The sequence below is a fragment of the Marmota marmota genome, unplaced genomic scaffold (genome assembly GCF_001458135.2).
Source record: "Marmota marmota marmota unplaced genomic scaffold, marMar, whole genome shotgun sequence".
Lineage (NCBI taxonomy): Eukaryota > Metazoa > Chordata > Mammalia > Rodentia > Sciuridae > Marmota > Marmota marmota.
The window spans coordinates 27,600,474-27,618,459 of record NW_026000019.1 but is presented as its reverse complement, the minus strand read 5'-3'; the positions used below and the strand labels follow the sequence as shown (position 1 = coordinate 27,618,459).

Sequence of the window (17,986 nt, the reverse complement as noted above, 5' to 3'; positions counted from 1 at the left end):
CCTGCACACTGGCCACCAGGGTCCAGCCACCACCCGCAGAGGTCATGTCACAGAAGGTCTGGTAGACGGCACCATTCTTGGCCCGGAGGAAATACAGGCCATCTGTGGAGAGAACCAGCCCAGAGCCTCCCTGTCTGGGAGCTCATGCCATCTCAGTGCCATGACCAGGACAGCTCTGGGAACTAGAAACATGGCCTAAGGGCTCCTCTCCTGAGTCCTGTCACTATGCATCCCCAAGTTCAGAAGACCACATCTCTCTGATTGAGGCAGAACATAAAATTATCCAATCTCTCAGCAATGTTCTTCACAGAGTTAAGCACAGAATATTTACATGACCCAGCAATTACACTTCTAGGATATACTAAAAGAATTAAAAACAGAAACTCAAACAGAAAGTTGTACACATAACATTTATTGTAGCATTAGTCACAAGACTCAAAAGATAGAAACAACCCAAATATTCAACAGATGAATGGACAAATAAAACATTGAGTGTATATGTAGATCTACACACACACACATCATACACAATATATAGCATGCATACATTGACAGATATATCTATACACAATGAATAAAAAGGAATGAATTATTTATGCTTAGCAAAAACATTATGCTTTGTGAAATAAGCCAGATGCAAAAGTATAGCTACCTCATGATTCTACTTATACGAGGTAACTAGAATAGGCAAACTTATAGGACAGAAAGTAGAACAGAAGTTACTAGGGCCTTAGGGAAGGTAGAATGCAGATTTATTTCTTAATAATTATGGAGTTTTTGTTTGGGGTAATGAAATTTTTCTTGAGATGGATAGTGTTGATGGGTATAGTGATACAAGGCTATGATACCAGCAACTGGGGAGTCTGAGGAAGAAGGATCACAAATTGGCCAGCCTCAGCAACTTAGAGAGACCTTGTCTCAAAAAAAGGGAGGGCAGGCCTTGGGATGTAGCTCAGCAGGTCCAATCCCCAGTACTTAAAAAAAAAAAATTTTTAAATAAACTAAAAAAAAAAAAAACTTCACAAAGGACAAAATTCTGACAGGGCTTGTTACTTACCATTTGCACCAAAGTATTTCTCTTTGATTTCTTTGCAGCTTCCAGGCAGAGATGCATACAGTGAAGACCAGGTCCATTTCATGGGAACAGTACTGACCACACCTAGAGAATATGCAGAGTTTCATTCTCTTTGCTGCTCTGACACAAAACCCAGCCTTCCCTTGCCACTAATCCCAAACTCACTCTACCTCTGTGGCAGAGCCTCGCTGCCTGGGTTGAAAGACCCTGAGCTATCCAGCATCATCCACCAGCCCATCTGAGCCAGCATCCAGCACAGGTTTACCTCCCTCCCTCCACACGACCTCGTGCTGGGCCACGCCCTGCCCTGGGCACCGGGCATTCAAAGAAATTCAACATCCCCAGGAACTTACCTCTAGAGGGAGTTGCCAAAACCAACAGAAAATTTTATTAAAAGGAATGAAGGATAAGCTCAGGAGAACAAGAGAAAGACTCTGAGATGAGAATAGAGAAGTCTGAAGGGAGCCAGGGGGTGGTCTGGGGTAGGATGACTTAGTGACAGAGGCTTTCTAGTTCTGGTGACACTACAGTGTACTCTGAGAAAATAGACATGATTCATCAGTTGGAAGAAAGAGAAGAGAATTCAAGGCAGGAGAAAAACATGTGCAAAGACCTGGAGAAAAGAATGAAGCAAAGCCCGGCTTGAGGAGGAAATACAGGTAGCTTAAGGTGGTTGAGGCAGAGGGTGAGGTGACAGAGCTGAGACTCTAGCCAGGAGACCAGCAGGGGCACAGAATGAAGAACCTTGTACACGAGTGTCAACTCTGCAAACCAGTCTAAAAGTCTGGAGGGGTGGAAGCATCAGAAGCTTTCAAGTCAGAGGGATTCAGGCCTAAGTAGCTGAGGCTTCCAGGGCAGAGTCCTTGGGTTCTACTTGCCACACCTGAGCCTCAGTTTCCTTCTGCCTAAGATGAAGCTAATAACTAGTATTTTTGTAAAGATCAAGTGAGGTAATATGTAGAAACATGCTTTTCTCAGCCAGGCACGGGGGTAAACACCTGTGATCCCAGTGACTTAGGATGCTGAGGCAGAAGGATCACAAATTCAAAGTCAGCCTGGGTAACTCAATAAGACCCTATCTCAAAATAAAAAATAATAAAACATGCTGGTGATGTGGCTCAGTGGTAGAGTGCCCCTGGGTTCAATCCACAGTACTGAGAAAAGAAACAGGCTTTTCTCATTAAAAGGTAGGTAGATAGATGATAGATAGATAGATAGATAGATGATAGATAGATAGATAGATAGATAGATAGATAGATAATAGAAAAACAGATTGTAAAATGCCATTCCTATTCTTGTTGTAGAGAAGAGTATGAAGAGAACATTCTCTGGACACAGAGCATACCCCACAATTGCCATGGAAATCCCAAGGCCAAGGCACTCCATTTGAGTTGGAAATAGCAAAGAGAGAACACGGTTCTTACAAGGGTCCCCTCAGGACCACACAGAGACAAAGAACCAGATCCAGGATAGGTCTTAGCAATACTCTCACTGCTAGAAATCAGCACTCAGACTACATCCAAGGTGGCTTCTGTGCATCTCAAAGACATCATCTCTGGTTCAGGAGAGTCCCCCATTCTGGAATCAACCCTACCTAGTTGTGTTTTCTTTGAAAGCTGTATGCAGGTGAGGGAGGGTGCGGGGAGGGACGGGGGTGGACTGGGCCCCTGACAGGGAGACTCACCAGCACTGCATCCTCTGCTGGCCACAATGAGAAACAGCAGAAAGCTGAATTGGGTCATTGTTAGTCTTAAAAAACAAAGATGAAAGTCACTATCTTGATTATCTTTTTTTCTTTAACCCTGTCCCCACTCCTTTCTAATCTTAGAAAAATTCAAAGCTCTCTTTGTCTCTTTCTTTTAACTCCAAACATCTCTGGAAACTAAATCAGACCTGAGCTCCCCAAGGGCTCCCCAAACTCACACAAAGCAAACACCTTCCTTCAACACAAGGCCAGGAGCTGAAGTTCCCAGCAAGTGGAGACTGGATCTTTCTCTGCAGAGGCCCCTAATGAGAAGTGAGAGCTGAGCCCTTTATGAAGAAAACACAGGGGGCACAGCCCAGGTCTCCAGACTCACCCTCCCCTGGCATGATGCCCAAGGAGGTGAGGCCTCTGGTTAATACAGGAAAGATATTCAGTGATGATGATGGAATTAGCAGGACAAATATTAGAGGTCAACTACTAGCATTGTTCGTAGATTTGCAGATTTTGTGGACTTGTGTGTTTTCAAAAAAGACAATAGAGAAGACTAACAAGAGTTGATGTTGATTTTGGCTTTTTGTTTGTGCCTTTCTTTCCTGATAAGTAAAAATTTTTTTCAAATACCTATCATCATCATTTCATAGAAAAAGGAAACTTTAACAACAAAATAGGAAAGGTATCTTTTCAGAATGAATATAAGCCTTTAGCTTGAATAAATGTAGTTCCATACAAAGTTTTGCTATTTTGTCCTTAATTTTCTCATTTTGCCACAAACTAGTAAAACTTTACTGCACACTGCATTTGGGATTAAATCAGTAAAAAAGCCCCTTTAGTTCTTCAAACCTCTTATATCATTCCTGTCCCAATGTTATCCAAGTCCCATCAGCTTATAATAAAAGTAATCAGCTCCTCCTCAGTGACACCACATCCCTAATATATAACTTCATTGTCGTACTGATAACATTGCAATCCATAGGAAGATTGTGAACCTCTCTTTGATTAAGCCAGTATTTTATTTTTGTAGATCCAAGATAATCAGAGATATTGAGAGAATAGAATAAAACAGTGTCCATTAAGGAATGCCCACTTCTGCCCCTCTCCTCTCCGTGCACTGCCTGCAATGCTAACAGCAATCTCCTGCTCAGCATTATCGCCAGCCTCAGACCTCTCAAGAAGTCCGAGTTCATCAAAAAGAGGAACACAAGGCTCATTCAGCTCTAGTCAGGCTCTAGTCATCATTTCATAGAAAAAGGAAACTTTAACAACAAAATAGGAAAGGTATCATTTCAGAATGAATGTAAGCCTTTAGCTTGAATAAATGTAGTTCCATACAAAGTTTTGCTATTTTTCCCTTAATGTCAAAAGTAAGAATAACCAATAGAAACCCAGGGATATCAACAACTGGGTTCAGAGAAGATTCGAGGGTCACAGATTGATTCCCAACATTGGTTATGGGAGCAACAAGAAAGGAAAGTCCATGCTACTCAGTGGCTTCTGGAAGTTCCTTGTCCCCAATGTCAAGGAGCTGGAAATGCTGCCAATGAGCAATGAGTCTTATTGTGCTGAGATTGCTCACAGTATTTCCTTCATGAACCTCAAAGCCATCGTGAAAAAAGAAACCCTACTGGCCCTCAGAGTCACCAGTTCCAATGCCAGGCTGCACAGTGAAGGAAATGAATAGGAGACTCCTGTGTGTATTTCACTTGTACTTAAATAAACCCAGAAAAACTGCACACACACACACACACACAGATACACAAAGAAAATATATATTCTTTTAGTACTTTTCTTATTAATTCTCAGATTTTTTTTCATATTTTGACATCTTTAGTATCATTATACATCCCATCTTTAGTAGTACACACATCATGGAACAGTCTACTACTGATTGATTGAACCTAAGAATCTAGGAAAATGGTGGACCTGTTTGAGGGATATTATCCCTTCTAACCATCAGCATTCAGTCAGCGACTGTGTCCCATCGATTGTACCTCCTACTTCCTCTGCAATCTGTTCCCTATGCCACCTCCTCCAAATCCCACTGCCCTTGACACTTGTTTAGTTAAGGTCTAGATTATATAGGACACATTCAGTGGTGATTAATAGAAACTCCATCTCAAAGTGGCTTAAACAAAAGTAAATATATCACTTAATGAAGTAAAAAAATCTAGAAAGAGGGTAGGATTTATGCTTAACTGACTCATTAGCTTTTGTCCACCAGGCTTCATCCTATGACTGAGTTCAAGATGGTGACTGGTATTCCAGGCATTACCTACAAGCCGAGGGAGGAGGCTCATCTTTTCCTGTGGCTCCTTTTCAGGAGACAGCAAGCTTTCTCCAGAGTCCCCCAGCTTCCTGTTTCTAATGTCTCATTGGCCTGAGATGGTCACATGTGGCACTCTCATTGTTTAGAGCACGCTCAGACTGGTGCTCTAAACAATGCCAACCTATTTTCTCACAGTACTGGAGACTAGAAGTTGAAGGTACACATGCCCAGCTCTAGTTCCTTCTGAGGTCTGATTCCTTCTGAGGCCTCTCTCTTTAGCTTATAGTAGCCACCTCTCTATGTCTTTACTGGTCTAAGCTCTGAGTGCAGTGCATTCCTGGTGTCTCTCTTTCTGTCCGAATTTCCTCTTCTTATAAGTATACCAGCCATATGGGATTAGAGTCCATCCTAATTACCTTATTTAAACTTGATTGCCTCTTTAAAGTCCCTGTCTTCAAATGCCATCACATTCATACTCAACATTTAAATATGAGAACATGATTCACTCACACACCCATTCCTGAAGCAATCCCTGGCCAGGGGAATAGATCTGTCCAGATTGCCCAAAACCATTCATCTGGGCCTGTGGTTAATAATGGTAAGTCATATAACAATGCTTTCCCTGGTCTCTATTTCAAACATTCCTAACCCTCTTCAATCTCTAGTATCGGCCCCTTTCAATCCCTTCTCCATATTTGTGCCAATAAGAATCCTTGTAAAACACAAACCTTCCCTACAATCCCATTAAAAATATTCCTGTTCTCCTACATCAGCTGGACAACCAAGTTCAAAATCCACGGCATTGGAGTTGTATCGGTTATCTATTACTAATAACAACATGCTCAGGGGCTGTGGTTGTTGCTCAATGGTAGAGTGCTTGCCTGACATGTGTGTGAGGCACTGGATTCAATCCTTAGCACCATATAAAAATAAATAAAATAAAGGTGTTGTATCCATCTACAACTAAAAAGAAATAATAATTTAAAAAAAAAATACACTCCATAACATAGTGGCTTAAAATAACAACCATCTTTTCTTTTACTTATTAGTGCAATTTGAATGTGGTTTGTCTCTGTTGTACGTCAGCTAAAATATTTAAGTGCCTTCTCTTATGTTCACTCATTTACAAATAAACTATCACGATGGGATTTTAGGGTTGATCTATTCAGACATCTGGAAGCAATAGTGTGCCCATAGCTGGTGGCCAGGGGGGTTGAATGGATGCTGGACACTTGCTCTCTCCAGTCTTTCTCTTCCCCACTTTGGTCTTATATGTATTTTAGCTCAATTTCCTCCATCACTGAATTTCCATATGCTGCAGAACACAGGAATCAGAGGAGTTAAAAGGATAACTGTAGGACCAGTAAGGACTATTTTAACATTGGCAATGACAAGTTGAGGACAGAGGAGAAAAAATAGTAGGAGAGAGCAATGGTAGCCAAATGAACTTTCCACTTACACTACAATCTATGTTGGGGTACAGGAGGGGGCTAGTTTGAGGCTAGATTGTATTATGACAAGCTGAGAGTTATTGGGAGGTGAGGGAGTGCTGATAGGTGTAGAAAAGAATTAGAGCACTTGCCTAAGCATGCACAAGACTCTGGGTTAAATCCCAGCACTGCAAAAACAAATAAAAGAAGGAATAGATGATGGTTTTGACAGAACAAAGCTTTTGAAGGACTTAGATTCATCATCAATGGCCAGTGCATGTCAAAATAATTCAAAATGTACCCAAGACAGGAAATTGACAGTATGTATATATGTGCATCAAGAGAGAAGCATGTGGAAGAAAGTCCCTCCACCCCCACCTCACTCCAGCCCAGCATCTATCTCTAGTGACTTGGTTATACTTTCTTATTTTAAAAAAAGAAAGCTTTATTGTAAACACAGAGAGAGAGAGAGAGAGAGAGAGAGAGAGAGAGAGAGAGATTAATAAATTACAAAAAGGGTCATTATTATCCTGTTCAAGAAATAGAACTATCAGCACCCCAAAAGCTTCCCATATGCTCCTTTTAGATTATAAACCTGTATCTTCTCCCTAAAAGTCATCATTGGCCCAACTCTTATGGTAATCAGATTCTGTGCCCATGCCACACTGTCAAAAATATTATAGATTTGTAGCCAGGAATGGTGGCACACACCTTATATAATCACAGCTACTGGAGGGGTGGGAGGGAAAAGGCAAGAGGAGATCAAGTTGGAGGCCCACCTAGGCAACTTAGTGAGACCCTGTCTCAAAATTTTAAAAAAAATTAAAGGAGCCGTGTCCTGTGACTTACGCTTATAATTCTAGTAACTCAGGAGGCTGAGGCAAGAGGATCACAAATTCAAAGCCAGACTTAGCAACTTAGTGAGGCCTTGAGCAACTTACCGAGACCCTGTCAAAATAAAATATAAAAAAAGGATTGGGGATGTGGCTCAATAGTTGAGTGCCCCTGGATTCAATAGCCTATACCCCCCCCCCAAAAAAATAAGGGCTAGGGGTGTAGCTAAGAAGTAAAATTCCTCTGGGTTCAATCCCTTGTTCAGAAAAACAAAATAGATAGATAGATAGATAGATAGATAATAAAGTGTCTTAATACCCATTCTTCAAAACTGTCTTGGTGACTACTGGCCTTTGCATAAAACTTTTTTTTTTGTTTTTCAATACTAGGATAGAACCCAGGGTCTCACACATGCTAGGACAGTGCTCTGCCACTGACTGCAACCCCAGTTCTTACATAAAACCTTTTAAATCTACTTAAATCACACACTCCCATACAACACACACAAACCTTTGGGATTTTTATATGAATTACATTGACTCTATAGATAATTTTGGAAAGAACTGATGCCTTTAAGGTATCGAATGTCATATATCTCACATTTATTTGGGTTTTTGTTGCTTTCTCATAATATCTTAAAAGTGCTCTGTAAGGAATTTTGCATATCTTCTTTTATATTTATTCCTATGTACCTGACTTTTTGTTTTGTTTTGGTACAGGGTATTGAACCCAGGGACACTTAACCACTGAACCACATCCCAGCCCTTTGTTGTATTTTGTTTAGAAACAGGGTCCCACTGAGTTACTGAGGCTGGCTTTGAACTTGAGATCCTCCTGCCTCAGCTTCCCCAGGTTGCTGGGATTACAGGCATGTGCCACTATACCAGGCTTGTTCCTGACATTTTTAGTGCTATTGTTAAGTGCTTATCATTTTAAACTTCATTTTCTGTTTGATGGTTATGTAGAAAAATACAATTGATTTGCATATCAATTTCATATACAGCAAACACTGTCTTCTCTCTTACCCATTCTGATCACGGATCTGGAGATTATTTTGGAAAATCTGCATAACGTCTGAAAATAAGGAGTATCATTTCATCCTTGCTCATCTCCACACCTTTTGTTTCTCTTTCCTGGCCTACTGCACTGTGGTTACTTTCTGTATCATGTTGAGTAGCAGAGAACTAAGTAGAGATCCTCTTCTTCCACCACACAAGAAAGATTTCAATGTTGCTGGGGGTTTTGTTGTTGTTGTTGTTGTTTGGTTGATCGGTTGGTTTTTGTTTTGGTACCAGGAATTAAACTCAAGGGCATTTGACCACTGAGCCACATCCCCAGCCCTATTTTGTATTTGATTTAGAGAAAGGATCTCACTGAGTTGCTTAGTGCCTCACTTTTGCTGAGGCTGGCTTTGAACTCAGTGAACCTCCTGCCTCAGCCTCTGGAACCGCTGGATTACAGGCATGCACCACTGCGCCCACATTTATTAGATTATAAGATCCCCTTTTTAAACTAATTTTCATTAAGAGTGAATATTTAAAATATCTATAAATAAATTTTTATCATGAATGAATCTTGGATTGTATGTATCACCTTTCCATCTATCAAAATTATCATATTATTTTTTACCCCCATTTTGCTACAAGCCAACAAAACCTACTTCTAGAGTGACACTGGTCCCCAAGTTGCATTTTAGAATTATTGCTCCATATGCACTTCTTCCAACATCTGCTCCCTCCCCCTGTCCCAGGCTCATTCCTCATCTCCTTGAGCTTAAGTGTTACTTACAACTCTCCTTTCTCATTACTGGAATAAAACAGATCAATTCTTCCTGAGTGTTCCCTCATCCCTCCTGCAGAGTTGTATTAATGTAATACCATCATCACTTTATTGTTTATTTTCCTCTCACAGCAGTTCTTAGGAAAAAAATTTATGTGTCACTCTATTTGTTAAGCCAACACTTTCCCTGAAGATTTACACACCTCCTGATGTATCAATAAGAGCAAATAGAATTGTATCCGGGACTGAGACAATTGTTCACATAAAATTTATACTTCCTATTATACTAGATTTAACACTTTACTATCTCTGCTATCAAATGCATCTTCATTCAATGGCATATCATAGTTTATTTTTCACCTTGAATGGTACATAAATAATGATGCAGTCTATCACCTTAGACTTGATGAGAAATGCTCGCTCTGACTTTAGCAGAGAGTTGGTGTGCTGGAATGAAGAACTTCCTGCAAGCCCAAAGACTTGAGTCCAAATTCTGGATGGGGTACTAATTAGATATGTGACATTGGGCAAACCACTTCATCCCTCTCAACTTCAGTTTTCATATCCACAAAATGTGTGTAATAAGCTTTACCTCAGGGATGAATAGAGGTTCACTGGAGTAGACAAAGAGGATGAAGGGGGGTGAGAATATGAAAGATAGTGGAATCAAGTGGACCTAAGTTTCCTGTGTTCATAAATGAGTACACCAGCAGTGAAATTCCACATCATGTACAACTGCTGAGAGCCACGGCCGAGTCTGTATGGCCCCTGGCATTTTGCCAACAGTATTGATTGACAGGCAAGGCATTACTATCCGCCTCTGCCGCAACTTTTGAGTTCTCGCACTATTTTGGAGTTCTCATGGGGATTTCCGGGGATTCCCCGAGAGTTCCCATTGGTTGGGGAAGTGCAGGAGGAGGGATTTCCGGGAGAGATATTTCCGGCTGGGGGTTCCTGGAGAAGCCTCGTGGCGTTCGGGAGGATTCCCCGGGAGCTGTGTGAAGTGTTTTCCTGCAGTTTAAAAATAAAGTTTGTTCCTGCTTCAGTGGCTCGTGATTTGTGCCCAGCCAGACTGCGGCATACAACCACAAGAATAAGATCTTAATCAGAATAAGATATATACTCCGTATGTGTATAATCTGTCAAAATATACTCTACTGTCATGTGTGTCTAAAAAGAGCAAATATTAATAATGAAAAACAAAATAATCTCTAATTACAGGATTGCTTCGAGGAGGGAAATGACGAGCAGAATGAGAATGAGAAAAAACGACCTCAGAAAACCATGACTTTTCTTTTCTCCCACTGACAACAGAAGTTCACTGCAGCAGAGAAACTCAAAACTCAATTAACAAGGGGATATGGAGCCTGCATTTCACACAAACCTTCTGCTCCACACCAAGCACACTGTATAGCATTTAAGAGGATTCAGGGGATATTTGTACAAGAGACAAGGAAGGAAGGAAGGAAAGAAAGGAAACACAAAAGGAAGGAAAGAGAGGAAAGATAGAAGGAAGGAAGGAAAGAGAGAGAGAAGTATGGAGGAAGGAAGAGAGGAAAAGAGGGTTGGAGGGGAAGTGTCTGCAAGTTTAAGAAAAGGCGTCAAGTATATCGAAAACCATGATCTGCCAGGTGTTATGGTACACACCTGTAATCCCAGCTCCTCAGAAGAAGGAGGCAGAAGGATCACAAATAAAAGTCCATCCTCAGCAACTCAGTGAGACCCTGTTTCAAAATAAAAAATAAAATGGACTGAGGACATAGCTCAGTGATAAAGCGTCCCAATCCCCAATATGTATACTTGTGTGTATAGACACACACACACACACACACACAATACACATATATACAAACTGGACTGAAGAAGGGATCAAGGAGTACAGAGAGAAGAGGGAAATTGACTTAGGGCCAGCAGGGTTCTTTCTTTGTTTAAAAAAAATATATATATATATATATATATTAATTAATTGTTGATAGACTTTTATTTTATTTATTTATATATGTGCTGAGAATCGAACCCAGAGCCTCACAAATGCCAGGCAAGTGCGCTACCGCTGAGTCCCAGCCCCATACCCCCCAAGCTGGGTTCTTGATAAGTAAGTAATAGAAAAGAATTTCAGCCCACACCTGCAGAGGAATAGTCAGAGATTAATTTAGGGAAGTAGATAAATACTTAAACAAGAGAGAACGAGGACAATTTCAAGAGAGCGGCGATGCCTTTGGGGATCAAGCAAGAAATACACGTTCAAGAGAGAATGTGGCCCATCTCCAGAGCGAAGGGCATGTTTGAGGGATTCTGAGCTCTTCTCTCAAAGGAAACTCGAGGAGGGGTGAGTATGAGATGGTGTGTAGTGATGATATCAACCTGGTGATCTCTCTGGTGGTCTGTTCAGCCTCAGGATCCTCCAGCTGCTGTGGTCTTCATTATCTGATGATAGATAACGCTGGAAAATCCCCTAAATTATAGGTTCCCCAAGGCATCCTATCTCTCTTTGCTTACTCTGTATATTGGGGGAGTTAATGAACAGTGCACAGGTAGATTTACAGATTCCCCAAGAATCTGCAAGGAAGACAGGCTGGGGTAGGGGGTGGGGAGGTCACAGACCTGGAAAAGTGTGGGGAACTTCTGAATTTGAATCTTTCCCCCCGTCCTCCCTTTATGTCTCCTCCTATTTCTCATTCCTCCTTTCCTACCTCCATTTACCTTTCCAACATCATCACCTCCTACTCTGCACCGGGCTTATTCAGCTTCTGCTGCTCGGGTTCCTTCTGCTCCCTGAACACAGCGGACTCACCTCCACCTGAAGTGTACTGCCTGTGCTGCTCCCTCCGCCTGGGACATGCTACCCCAGACCCCTTCATGGCTCAGCCCCTCACAGGAATCTACTCGAAACTGCAAACCACCACTCAACACATCCAAGTCTCTGCTCTACTCTCTTTTTTCTAAAATACCTGTCAAAGCTTGACATTCCATTTACTTTATTTATATTGTATGCTTTCCAGGACTAGAGCACAATCCTCAGGGAGGCAGAAAGTTGTGCCTGTTTTGCTGCTCTAACCCCAGTGTCTAGAACATGACCTGGCATGTAATAGGCTCTTGGTTAATTCTTGTAAAAAGAATGAAATTTATCTGGGCGTGGTGGCACACTTTTAATACAGTGACTAGCGAGGCTGAGGCAGAATTGCAAGTCTGAGGCCAGGGTTTAGTGAGACCCCATCTCAAAATAAAAAATAAAAAGGGCTGGGAATATCATAGTAGAGCATCTCTGGGTTCAAATCCCAGCACCAGAGGAAAAAAGTGAAGTTTATGAATGAATGATTAGAAGACATTCATAAAATATGCTCTTAATTCTACAGTAACCACTAAAAGAATAGAAACAAAGTGCATAATTTTAAAGCTCATATAGAGGAGAAAACAAATAACAAAACAAAATTGTAGCTAGGCATGGTGGCACATGCCTGTAATCCCAGCTACTTGGGAGGCTGAGACAAGAGGATATCAAGTTCCAACCAGCATGAGCAACTTAAAAAGACCCTGTCTCAAAATCAAACAAAAGGGCTGAGGATGGGCCTGAGGTTGTGGCTCAGTGGTAGAGCCCTCACCTAGTACATGCAAGGCCCTGGATTCAGTCCTCAGCACCACATAAAAATAAATAAACAAAAGGTATTCTGTACAACTAAAAAAATAAAATATTTTTTTAAAAAAGAGCTAAGGATATGGCTCAGTAGTAGAGCACTGTGGGTCTAATTGCCAGAACTGCAAATAAATATTTAATATTAAACAAAAGAGAACAAGGAACAAAAACACAATTGTATTAATTCTCCATGGTTGTTCAATCAAATTACCACAACTTGGGTGGTTAAAACAACAGAAAGTTATTCTCACACAATTCTGGAGATTTGAAGTTCAAAATGTAGGCATCCTCAGAGCCATGTTCTTTCTAAAGAGCCTCAAAAAGGGTTTTTTCTTGACTCTTTCTACTTTCTTTTTGTTGTTGTTGTCCCAGGGATTGACACAATGGGTGCATAACTACTGAGCCACATCTCAAGCCCTTTTTTAGTATTTTATTTTGAGATAGGGTCTTGCTGAGTTGCTTAGGGCTTCCTTAAGTTTCTGAGGCTGGCTTTGAACTCACAATCCTCCTGCCTCAGCCTCCCTGAGCCACTGGAGTTAGGAGCGAGCCCCACAGCACCCAGCTCCTGGCTTCTTTTAGATGGGATCATCATTCCTTGTTGAAGCCGTGACATTACAGTGTGCACATCTACCTTTGATTTGAATGTGAGGGATAGCGAAGCATTCTAGAAATAATTTCTGCCGCAGTCTGGCTGGGCACAAATCAGGAGCCACTGAAGCAGGAACAAACTTTTTCTGAACTCCACAAGCACACTCCACACATGCTCCCCGGGAACTCTCCCGAACGCCACACAGCTCCTGCAGGAACCACCAACCGGAAATCCCTCCTCCGGAAATCCCTCCTCCCGCACTTCCCCAACCAATGGAAACTCTCCGGGAATCCCCACGAGAACTCCAAAGTAGCACGAGAACTCCAAAGTAGCAGGCCGAGGTGGATAGTAAAGGTCTAATATACAACCGAATCAATCCAACATCATCTTAATGGCTTGCCTCTCAACCAATACTATTGGCAAAATGCCAGGGGCCATTCCGATTGGGCTGTGGCTCTCAGCAATTTCTTTCTCTTTTATCTGATTCCAACTGGTTGAGCAGAATGAAAGAGTCTGACATCATTAGCAACTAGGGACCAAAGTGAAGGGGAAATGGAAGCAAGAATTTCATGTGTGTCATGGTCATTAAAAGAGCTGGTAATGAATGGGGCATTTCAGAGGGGATGGTGTCCTCTGCCTGGCATTGGCTCTGGTAACTGTCACCATCTGGCATTTCTTGACCTGCGGCAACATAACTCCATTCCCTGCTTCCATCTTCACAGGGCTGTCTGCCCTCTGTAGGTTTCTGTCTCTGTCTCTTCTCTCTTTCTTATAAGGACACCAATCATATTAGAGCTAGGGCCAGGCCTAACCTGGTATAACTCCTCTTTCTTTAGTAATCACATCTGCAAAGCCCTATTTCCAAATAAGGTCATATTCATAGGTACCTGACATTAGCTCTTTGACATATCTTCTTAGGGAACACAATTGAGCCCCCAACGGCAGTCGTCATCCTAGGTCTCCAAATGTGTCTGCAATTTTAGATACACCAGGTCCAGCCTGCTGTGGCCTGATGTTTGTGTCTTCTCAGAATTTATGTGTTGACACCTAATCCCCAATGTGAGAGTATTTGGAGGTAGAGACGTTGTGAGATGAGGTCATGAAGGCAGAGCTCTCATGAGTGGGATTCATGCATTTATCAAAGAGGTCCTGAAGCTCCCTCTCACCTTCCACAGGGGAGTTTACAGAGGAGACAGTGAGCTATGCAGAAGCAGCCCTCACCAGACCCCAAGTCTTCCAGTGCCTTGACCTTACACTTCCCAGCCTCCAGAACTGAGAAATGTAAATCTCTGTTGATTTTAAGCCACCCATTCTAAGGTATTCTGTTGTAGCAGCCTGAACGGACTAAGGCAAGCACCCAATCACAAATCACCTTCCAAAGGTACAGAAAAAACAATGACAGAAACCAAGAGAAATAACAGATGATGTAACAAACTCAGGAATCCAGGTAATAGAGTTATCAGACACAGACTTGGTGTTTGGTATGTTCAAAATAATAAAAAAACAAAGCACCTTTTTTTTTTTAACCAGAATTGCCTAGCCATTTTTATTTTTTATTTTGAGACAGGATTTGCTAAGTTACCTAGGGCCTTGCTATCTTACTGAGGCTGGTTTGAAATTTCGATCCTTCTGTCTCAACCTCCGAAGTCACTAGGATTATAGTCATGTACCACCACACCCAGCAGAAGACAAATTTTTAAACAAATAACTGAAAAATATGATAAAAACTGAAAATTTTAGTTTTATTGCAGAAATGTCCTGTTCTTAAGACTAATACAATTTAAGGAAGAGCCAGAGACTTTATTGTTGTTGTTTTGGTGCTGAGGATTAAATCCAGGGCTTCACACCTGCTCTGCAGACACTGCACCACTGAACTACATTCCCAGCTTCCTCTGAGTCATCTTAATGTTAAAATAGAATTAGGGTGATCCCTAAGTACTAGCACCTCTGAGCACCTGCCAGGAGCAAATTTAAGTCCTCTCTGGAAGGCAAAAGTCATCATCCTCTCTGAAATGCCTCATTAATTACCAGTTGTCTCAATGACTATGATACACAAGATATTCTTGCTTCCATCCCCCTTCACTTTGGTCCCTATGTGCTAATAATGTCAGACTCATCCATTCTGCTCAGCCAGTTGGAATCAGACTTACATTCTCTTGTACAAGCCTTGTAATTATCTCCTGATGTTGCCATTATAAAATCTGCTGCTTACCCAAAAAAAATATATTATGAAATTACTATGGAGAAAAATACATTGGTCATCCTTCCTCCTTCTGATTAAGGATCCCTGACCAAGGGGTGATAGGTGAAGGACTGCCTGGCATTGCACAATGGATACCTTGACCTTGAGATTTTTTTTAGTTTTGGGGATTGAAGTCAGATGCATTCTACCATCCTACCCCAAGCTACATCCCCAGTCTCTTTTTTGAGACGGTCTCACTATGTTGGCTGGCTTTTGTTTCTCAACCACAGCACTATGGACATTGCAGGTCAGATCGTTCTTTATTGTGAGAAGAGAATATCTTTTGCAATATAAGATGGTTTGGGGGTGTGTTTGTTGAGGGGGGGTTGTCGGCGGTTGTCCTGCACATGAGCTAGGCACACCCCGTCAGCTTTGAGTAACATTGAGGACATTGAGGACATTGACCTGGCATCACACACTGTGCGAAGCAATGGGCCTTCCCTTCACTGGGCAAGGAAGTGCCTCCGCTCTGGGCTTGGGCATCACCCAACGGGATTGGGCAGCCCCTCCTCTGAAACATCATCCCCTGCCTTATTTGGGTGGACTATTCTATCAAATGTCTTTCTCCTAATAAATAGAGGGGTTCAGGGTGCGCTATCTCTTGTCCTCTTGCCCAGGCCAAGTGCTGTCCAGTGTGGAGCTGACCCTTGAGGTTGCAGAGCCGCCCCGCCTCCCACAATTGAGAAAAAGGTACTTTCATGTTCGTGTGGCCTTTTCATCACCTGCCCAAACCACGCAGAGTGACGCAGAGTGACCCTGATTCCATCACCAGTGTGGATCGTGGGCGATAGGTGTTGTGGTGCTTGTTGGTTTTTTGTCTGTCTGTCCCTGGAGGTTGAAGCCAGGAGTGCTTTATCCCTGAGCCACATCCCCAGTCCTTTTTATTTTATTTTATTGTTTTGAGATAGGGTCTCACTACAAATGCTGAGGGTTTCTGGAAATTGCTGAGGCTGGCCTTGAATTTGAAATCCTCATGCCTCAGCCACTTGGGAAGGGAAGAGTGAGTGTCCTTGTTCTTGATGACTATCTCTCCCTACCTTGGAGTTACAAGACCTCCCCCCAAAACAGTCTTCAGTCACCACAGCTATGGTGCACTCTTCTACCAAACTGGGGAGAAATGCCCCTAAAACATAAAGATTAGTATTCTAGATGTTAATATGAAAATTTTTCCAATACTGATGTTATCTTGGCAATAGCTTTGTGACCACAACACAAGGAAGTACTTCCTAAAGATAACACAAACCGAGTGGACACGGTGGCACATGCATATGATTCCAGTGACTCAGGAGGCTGAGACATGAGGATGGCAAGTTCAAGGCCAGCCTCAGCAAGGCCCTATCTCAAAATAAAAAATAAAAAGGGGATGTAGGTCAGTGATAGAGCACCCCTGGATTCACTCTCTTCTATAAAAAGAAAAGAAAGGAAGAAGAAAGAAAGCAAAAGCATACTAACTATAAAGTAAAACATTGATGAAATGGACCTCGTTCAAATTCTGTTCATAGGGCACCATCAAAACAGTAACCAGATATGTGGAAGCTAAAGAGAATACAGGAGAAAGTGGGGGGGTCTCATGAAAATAGAGGGGAGACCAGTGGAGTAGAGGAAGGACGGGAAAGGAGGAGCGGAGGGAAAGAGGTGCTGTAAAGTGAAAGTGACTGAATATGTCATGTGCGTGTCGGAATATGTAGCACCAAGGCAACTAGTGTGTATAATACATCAAGAAAAATGGAAAAGGGAGTAAAGAGACCAAGTGGGGAAGAGAGCAATTTAGATACACATGGCACATCCTGCACAGGCCAGCATGCCCCCACTCCGCCCCACTCATGCGTGCAGGCTGCTGTCGCCCAGAAACTCCCCGCTCCGTGTTGCAGACAGTGACTCTCACCCCAGCACACAGCGTTGGCTGCCCTCTCGTTATTAAACACCCAGAACTGGACAAACCCTGCAACAAATTCCACTGAAAAAGAAGATCCGCACAAGAGCCAAGTACTAAAGAGAGTGACTCTAGCAGGACACAGCCCATTCACATCTCTAATCCCAGCAGCTCAGGAAGTTGAGGCAGGAGGATCAACAGTTTGAGGGCAGCCCCAGCAACTTAGTGAGGTCCTACCCAATTTAGTGAGGCTCTGCCTTAAAATAAAATTTAAAAAGGACTGGGGATGTAGCTCAGTGGTAAAGTACCTCTGGGTTCGATCCGTAGTACCCAAAAAAAGAGTGACTATAGCCAGGCCCAGTGGCACACACCTGCAATCCCAGTGACTCAGGAGGCTGAGGAGGAAGGATCACAAGTTCAAGACCAGCTTCAGCAATTTAGTGAGACCCTCAGTAACTTAGTGAAATCCTCCCCCAAAATTAGAAATTAAAAAGACTGGAGCTGGAGCTCAGTGGTAAAGTGCTCATGGGTTCAATTCCCAGAGCCTAATAATAATAATAAC

At 42.3% G+C, this 17,986-nt stretch overlaps 1 protein-coding gene across 1 annotated transcript in view; it reads right to left on the bottom strand.

Moving 5' to 3' along the window:
• The window catches only part of LOC125618757 (intelectin-1a-like), a 22,089-nt gene extending 18,972 nt beyond the window's left edge, over window positions 1–3,117 (bottom strand). Inside the window, exons 1-4 of the mRNA XM_048810231.1 lie at window positions 2,999–3,117; window positions 2,760–2,824; window positions 1,058–1,159; window positions 6–102 (exon numbers count right to left, since the gene is read on the bottom strand). Of these exons, the coding sequence (XP_048666188.1) occupies window positions 6–102; window positions 1,058–1,159; window positions 2,760–2,817 (257 nt within the window). The 5' untranslated portion in view covers window positions 2,818–2,824; window positions 2,999–3,117. The remainder of the gene's footprint in view (window positions 1–5; window positions 103–1,057; window positions 1,160–2,759; window positions 2,825–2,998) is intronic.
• Window positions 3,118–17,986: the final 14,869 nt, after the last annotated feature.